We start from the raw sequence: 8,497 nt of genomic DNA, 5'->3' as shown, positions 1-8,497 counted from the left end.
TGTGTGTGCGGAGTTTGCATGTTCTTCCTGTGCCTCGGGGGTTTCTTCCGGGTACTCCGATTTCCTCCCCCGGTCCAAATACATGCATGGTAGGTTGATTGGCATCTCTGGAAAATTGTCCGTCATGTGTGATTGCGTGAGTGAATGAGAGTATGTGTGTGTGCCCTGCGATGGGTTGGCACTCCGTCCAGGGTGTATCCTGCCTTGATGCCCGATGACGCCTGAGATAGGCCCAGGCTCCCCGTGACCTGAGGTAGTTCGGATAAGCGGTAGAAAATGAGTGAACGAGAGAGAGTACAGAGCACAACATATAGGTTTGGGTTTGGCATTTGTTTTTTTATACTTCTGTTTCAACCTTCTTTTCATTTCCCATCTACAGTATTTGCACCTGTTCTCAGTTTTGGCCTTGAGTTTATTAGTCTATATTTTCCCTCATATTCCTTTGTCTCGATGCAAATCTTGTTCTTTAAGATGCTGATGGACCTCACTGGTTTAATGGTGCCTGTATTTGTATTGACCTGGATTGTACTATAAGTATTATTCTTGCATTGTTCAGTTGATCACATACAATGAAAAACATTGGTAAGTATTATAAAAAAAAAATGAGTGGGAGTTTAGTTGTGTAGAACTGGACTACACAATAGGTACAGATATAGTAATAGTTGATTTAGATACATAAGTAACAATTTTATAAAATAGAACAGTAATAATTAATTGGGCAAAGGATTTTAAATGACAGAGACAACCTTAAAATGCTTGGTGGGTGCAGTGTGATTTGTGGTTAGCATGTTTGCCCTGCACATCCGTGGTTTGGGGTTCTATTCCTGCCTCTGTCCTGTGTGCACGGACATTCCTTTTCTCCACGTGCTTCAGAGGTTCCTTCTGAGTGATCTAGTTTACTACCTCAGTCCAAACACATGCATTGTGGACTGAACAGCATCTTGAAATTGCCCGTAGTGTGTGAATGGATGTGTGTGATTGTGCACTGTGATGGCTTGGCATTTCCTCCCTTGTGCTCTGAGTACAGTGGGACAGACTCTAGGTTCCTTTGACCCTCTGTAGGATAAGTGGTTCAGAAAATGAATGGATCGATGGACAGATGAAAAATGCTCATCCCTGGTGTGGTTTAATTATGGGACTTTTTCACTTTTAAAATGAACTTTTATTTTAAATTAGTTTTATTAGAGAATTGTTTAAGTTCACTATTTTTAGGTTACTGTTCAGTAATTCAAATAAAAGCAGTACTGATACTGCATGTCTCTATACTAGAAATGAACAGGGGCTATTACCAGTCCCTGCACACCTCACTTACAGTTTCAGCTTAAACGACTAAATCTGGATTGGATTAATAGCCAAATTGGAATAAGAGGTTGTGGGATTATAGATAGATAGATTAAAAAGTGCTTGTATCTTGTGTGGTTTAATTGTGGGACTTTTTCACCCAGTGTTTTTACTAATCATAGTCCAAAACATTTTACTTATTTTTCATCATGTAACAGTATCTAAGAAGGTACTAGGGTGACAATATGATGCAAAGGTATTTGCGCTCATGATGATTTGATGATTTGTGTACTCATTGACCTACCTCAACTGCCATGCTCACAAAGTCCTGTTTCTTAGATCATGCTGGCTATCTAAACTTCAATTATTCCATCCAGACAACTTAGTTATCAAACAATGATGTTGATGAAAAAAACTTTTTTAATGCCAGGTTTTCTGTTGTAATTAATGAGAATATTATCAGGCACTTGTTCAGAAGTTTGCTGTGCCATAATCAGGGGAAGATATGCATTTCTGACTTATGGCATAACTCAGTCTACTTGAAATGGTATGCCACTACATAAAGTAACAAATTCTGGCATAGCATTAGCTTAGCATAGCAAATCTATACAGCATAATTTTGCCAGTGTTCTATCTCCACCCACATGTCCCTGTTTGCTACTTTCCATGCACTGTTACACATCTGAGGTTAAATTTATATGGTGTGTAACTTGAACATATGAACAGAAAAAGTCTTTGAAATTTTTTTTTTTTTGGACAAAGTGGAGTGCCCATATAACACAACCGGGTTCTTTAATTGCACTGTGTTTAGTAAGAAGGTTTATTCCAAAATCAATACTTTGATACAGAAATAGTCATTTAATCATATGGATTTACCAGACAATCAGTACTGCAATCATGCTTTCTCAGATTAATCAACAATTAGCAAAAAGTACAATATGTTTTTTGATACATGAATCTGTGCAAAGAGATTATACACTAGAAAGCAATTCTACACTGACACAAAATATAGAACAATTCATATCTGAAGGCATTGCACGATTCCAAGAATTCAGTGAGAGATTAAGGCCATTTTGTACAGATATTCTGACATTTTTAAAACATTTTTTTCCCCAAAAACACTCTATTAATAACAAAAAGAACTAGTGCATCTCCTGTAAAACTGTACATGCAAACATAGTGCACATTATATAATAAGATATGACAAGCATACAATATATTTGGATATTTTCAGTAAACAAGAGTTTATGTGAATGAAATCACACCTCTGATGGATCCTGCCAGATTAGTTCTTCATCACCAGCACTCATGCACATCCACACACACACACACACAGACACAGACACACACACAGAGTAATGTGGTTGGCAAAGCTAGTTTGCAAACCATAGTTGGACTGAGGGGCGCAGCCAAGTAGCTGCCAAGGAGCAAAAAAATCTCAGCTGGTACTCCTGATGTTAATGTTTGCACTTGCACACACACACATGCACGCACGCACGCACACACAGACACACACACAAACACACACGGCATGTAGTTCATATAAGATTTGTATTTATGAAGCCTTTATAAAAGTTTTAAGACTGTTTAAGATTGTAAATCAGTTCTAAATTGTATAAATTCCTGATTGCAATTAATGGCATATCATCAGGCATTAAATTCATATTACTCTCAAATGAGAAAGTAAGTTGTGATCCATGCTCCCATTCACAGAGGCATTGAGCTACATGAAACACTGTAGAATCAGTCGTCATCCAAAACACTCGGCTACACTCAGCTATGCTAGTCTGTGACTACAGAACTGGGAACAAATTTGATGAGGTGTCCGTTTTTGTCTTTAAATTCCATTTGCTACATATTATGCCATTCACATTATTTAATGAATAGCAAAGAGGCCTGAACTCTGGCTTTTTTTTAAACTTTTTTTGTGTGTGAAAAAAAACTGAGCCTGAGACATGACTTTAAAAAAGAAGACAAATATTGGCCATTAATTATTCAATACTTAATTATAATGACTTAATGCTACTTGAAACATAATAAGCCTCCAACATAGATTTGTTCAAACTGAAAGATTTATTTATTTTTTTTTAAATGAAGGCTTGTGTATAACAGAAATCTTGTCAGAAACTGGAAGGAATCACAGACTTGTTTAAAATAAAAAATAAAAATAAAAAAGGTTTTAATTACAATTCAAAAAGCAGACTTTTTGAGTTGCCTAAAATGTTAAGGTATTAAATGTTATTAAGAATATACTTTTTTTTATGTTTTTATTTTCAGATTTATGTTTAATTCATCAGTTATTACATTTCAAAGAAGAGAGGTCCAGGATATTCCAGTTATATCAAATACTGAACTTTGAGTTTATTTAAAGAATTTCTCCAGAATCTTGTATTTTCCTGCACTGTAAAATAAATGTAAAACCTTGTTTAGTTGAAATTCAGCAATAACAGTGTAAGATCAGTTGCTGGAGCAGTTAAATACATATTTTTTGCAGACAAATTTGAGAAGGTGAAAGAAGGTTTTATAATTAATCATGTTTATGCTGAAATTTGTGTATAACTAAACTCTCACTACATGGAAAAGTTGAGAAATTCTTGTTATATTTAGAAATCTATGTGATGAGTCTGTGATAATTTCACATACACTACAGACACAACAGACATCGATCCAGCTGAAAAATCTGTATTACAAAGAATTATTCCTATATAATATTAAGTATTATTTTTGTATCAAGTTTTCATAAAGTAAGGCGTGACCGGTTACTAAAACATCTTGTGTCTATCTTGTATATATTTGATTTTAACCTTTTTTAGATCTTAGTGTGGTTTAAGGCTGCGCAGCATAGAAGGAAGATTTCACTGGCTTAAATATAGAAATAAATACAAATATTATGTTATAACTTGAATTATGCTTTAATAATATCTTGGTGTCTGAAAGTGGGGTTAATTAATCTTATTATTCTGTTAGTACAGATGTTCCTCTGGAGAAATACTGTACTATGAACACTCAAATCCTGCACCAACAATGTCCAGGTGAATTAAAATGAACTGTGATTTTTATCCACATCATTGGGAAACTCTAAGTAATTTAAATTATAATAAGACTCTTTTTTTAAACAACACTGATTTACAAACCAATAAAACACCCGTACTATCTTTTGCTAACTATGAACAAGACAGAAATGGAAGAAAAACAATGGCATCTATGTTTTTGACCACTGGGCTCATAGTCTCAAATCCTATTTGAGAGCAGCTGCTAAAGTTTTGACACCACACACACACACACACACACACACACACACACACACACACACACACACACACACACACACACACACACACACACACACACACACACACACACACACACACACACACACACCACGCTTGTGCCAGGGTGATGTGAGAGAGGAGAAGGAGAAGAATAAAGGAAAGAAAGACTGAAAAAGAAAAAAGGATGAGGTCAAACATGGCCTTCATGCACCACGAAGCGGAGCTGGCTGTTACTCCATGCCATGCAATGCGCTTAATGTGACAGTAAGTGCCTGACATGCGTGGCAAAGACAAAACGCAGATAGAAGTTGTATTCCAAAGTTCATACTGAAAGTTTACGCTTATAGAAAAGTATCCAACAGTAAGAAAATCATCAACATGTAAACACTGAGTGAGAGCTGAGAGAGAGAGAGAGAGAGAGAGAGAGAGAGAGAGAGAGAGAGATAGAGAGAGAGAGAGAGAGAAAGAGAGAAAGAGAGGAATATACATAAGTAAAAGGAAAATTATCAGTTTCCAAAGTTATTTACAACAGTCGAGTGATTTGCGGCCAGAGGACTAAGAACCTCGGCCCTTCTCCTGGAAAAGCATGCAGCTCCGACAAAACAATGTCAACTGATCCCTCCTTAGTCCAACATGGAGCCCGAACAAAGGTCAAGCTCAGTCCATTTTAGTGAGGCTACAAGATATAAGCCAGGCTCTGACAAAGAGAAAGAGAGAAACTAACAGATAGAGAGAGAGAGAGAGAGAGAGAGAGAGAGAGAGAGAGAGAGAGAGAGAGAGAGAGAGAGAGAGAGAGAGAGAGAGAGAGACCCTGACAGAAGAACGCTTGTAATGGAAGTAAATCAGGCCTCACTGGCCCTGTTTGGCCACGGTGTCTTCATCCTTCTAGTGCCTATAGTGCAACATGAGAGAGACAGATAATGAAAGGGGAGAAGTGCCCCTCCACATCATTTGGATCTTCAGAGAGAAAAAGAGCGATACAAATGAGAGTGGGTCAGATCTGGGTCTGTAGCGGCTGTCCTGGTGGTGTGTATGGAGGTGGTGCGGGTAAAGGTTTGATGCCTCTGGTTCTCATGTAGGACAGGAACTGGTCTGGGATCTCGGCCAGCACATCCTTTGCCAGACGCGCCATGCTGAGGATGTGGTTCCCTGTTCGGTCAATGTAATCCCGAAATGGGACAAACTGTCAATGAACAGAGAAACAGAGATGCTTAGGGTTAAGAAGAGTTAAGTTAACAGTATGTAGGTTTGTTGGTTTAAAAAGTGGAGAAAGGTTTCACTAATGGGTGAAGGCAGCTGAATATATAGAACCATGGTTCTTATAAAAAAGGGTATGATGCTTAGCCATTGGGCCTGTGTCTTTGTTTTAAGTTAGTTACACCATTATCAAAAATATTATACTATATACAGTATGGCCAAAGTTTGAAGACATCTGACATCACACCCATACAGTATGTGCTTTTTCAAACTGCCCATTCCAGATTTATGCCCAGTTATAACCTCCACTCATCTTTCCACTAAATGTTGGAATGTGGCTGTGGGGATTTGTGTTCATTCATCCAGAAGAGCATTAGTGAGATCAGGCAATGATGTGTGAGGAGCTCTGGGGATCAGTGAGAGTTCCAGATCACCATTAATGGTGTTCAGTGGGTTGAGGTCAGGGCAATGTGCAGACAGCTCCAACTTTGTCAACCACGTCTTCAATGTCTTCATGGAGCATTGTTATGCTAAAATATGCTTGTGGCTATAATACATATGAATGTGATGGTCAGGTCTCAAATGACTCAAATGTTTAGCTGTATAGTGTATTTATTACTAAGGTTTTAAAGTTTCTTATAGATATCTTAGGCTTTTTCACTGGTCACGTGAATTGAATAATGGAATATTTATACTACCCTATGGCTATAACAAAAAGCCAAAATATTATTGTACATTTGAACAATTTGAATAGTTTGATAAATCTGTTCTATAAGTCATTGCAATTTATCTTACAGTTAAAAATGTCCCTGGCTGCAAAAAGCTTGAGATCTGCTTATCTATGGGACAAAACTGTCTTTGGAGAATAACTGAATTGTTCGTTATTACAAAATGTGACAAAATAATAACAGTTTAATTCAGTGCAGTGTCTTTAGAAATTTGATTGCAGATTTCGATCGATCATGAGTTCCCGCTTACGTGCTAATCTTGTGGTGTTCAATTTGTATGTGCCTGTGTGTTTGTAAGATCTAGGTTCATTCAGTTGTCATGTAATTCATAAGCTACTTATACAGTGTGATATTGAATATCAATTCTCCTCATGTAACAGGGTCTCCTAAAGATTAACTGGAAATCCAGTTCAGCGCGCGGATGCAAAAACATTTCCCCTTCGGAACTCGAGCTGCGTCGAAACTAGGGTTGCCACCCGTCCCATGAAATACGGAATCGTCCCGTATTTACAGGCAAAATGACGCGTCCCGTATCAAATCAATACAGGACGCGATTCGTCCCGTATTTTACATAGGCCCACATAATACAGCATCCCATGCAAATCACCCCACCCGCATTGTGTGGAGACACGTCCTATTCTGCCCCAGATTGGGTAATACTCGTTGCCATCGTTGGTTTGATTGGTTTGTTTTAGGGTTACGGGCCGTGAATCACGGCCAATCAGAGTCAGAGGAGGGCGGGACGCTGCCTCGCCGGGTCTTTTGACAGAGTCAGAGTGACAGAAAATCCATATGAAACGATGACATCTGATACACTGATATACATCCACTGATGTTATTATGTTCATGATCTTCATGGAAGATCTTTTGCAAGTTTGCAAGTTATAATTAAGTTATGGATCTGTTAATTTAATAATAAGTTAATAAAATATGGTTCACAAGTTCCTCCAAAAGCTTATTTTTTGTGTTCTCAGTCACACTTTGTTGGCGTATATTTATTATTGTCATAGCTGTGTATTCAATATGACCACTTAAGTTGTGATAGTGAGAGACTGAGTGCATCTGTTCACACTGATTTCAATAGCAGATATCTATAATATCTATAATGGATAATGTCCATTGGTATCAATCTTAATATTTTTATGAATACATGTTTTAAGTTATGATATACCACCACTGGCACGCCATCGGGACTGTGGTCATCGTGGCCTCAAGGGGTGTGGCCCCCGCTGCGGCAGGTGTCCCTTATTTTTCTGTATTGAAGTTGACAAGCCTAGTCAAAACGCTATGGGAACGCCCCTGCGTGACCACGCTCTGAACCACGTGTGTACTCTGACCAACAGGCATTGGGACGTGACGTCATCGGCGGGTGACGTTGTGTAAACAGGAAGCTACAAATGGCTGAGAGATGAACAAGACGCTAGCTTCTGCTCGTTCAGGTAAGCGCTGTGTTTTTCTGATCGAGTGATGGCTAGCAGACAGAATTTCCGTAAGTGTGTTTTTCTGTGTCCCTGTTTCATTACCGGGAAGGATCCGCATGATCGGTGTGTTGTTTGCTTGATAGTGGAGCGTGCACAATTGGCTCTTGAGGGAGTTGTTTGTTCGCATTGTAGTTGCATGGCTATGCACATGCTTCGCTCGCGGAGAGTGCTCTTCGAGAAGAGCTCTCTCCCTTGCGGCTCCGGTCCCACTCTTGCCGAGGCAAAGCGGCACTGGCACTCGCGGGGCTCGCAGGCTGATAAAGCAGCGGGATTGGAGGAAGATGAGACCTCTCCAGCCTCGTCCGCTGATCGCCCGATGGCTGCTTCTTCGCGGCATTACATGTCTCTCCCTCCGAGGAAGGAGAGATGATGAATGGAGCTCCTCGAGGTCATGACACGAGCCATAGCCAAGCTGGATCTAGATTGGCTGGTGGAGCAGCAGAAGCAGCGTGCTCCCAGTTAGCTGGATGAGCGTTTCCTGCATCCTGTGTCGCTTCCAGGGTACCAGGGCCAGCCGTTTTTTTCCCGATCTGCACAC

At 39.3% G+C, this 8,497-nt stretch overlaps 1 protein-coding gene across 1 annotated transcript in view; it reads right to left on the bottom strand.

The window, feature by feature from the left end:
• Positions 1 to 2,083: 2,083 nt before the first annotated feature.
• The window catches only part of LOC113645880 (copine-8), a 103,729-nt gene continuing 97,315 nt past the window's right edge, over positions 2,084 to 8,497 (bottom strand). The window contains exon 20 of the mRNA XM_027151820.2: positions 2,084 to 5,736. Coding sequence (XP_027007621.1) covers positions 5,548 to 5,736 — 189 coding nt within the window. The 3' untranslated portion in view covers positions 2,084 to 5,547. The remainder of the gene's footprint in view (positions 5,737 to 8,497) is intronic.

This window comes from Tachysurus fulvidraco, chromosome 19, assembly GCF_022655615.1.
Source record: "Tachysurus fulvidraco isolate hzauxx_2018 chromosome 19, HZAU_PFXX_2.0, whole genome shotgun sequence".
Classification (NCBI taxonomy): Eukaryota; Metazoa; Chordata; class Actinopteri; order Siluriformes; family Bagridae; genus Tachysurus; species Tachysurus fulvidraco.
This window is presented reverse-complemented; position numbering and strand designations above follow the sequence as displayed.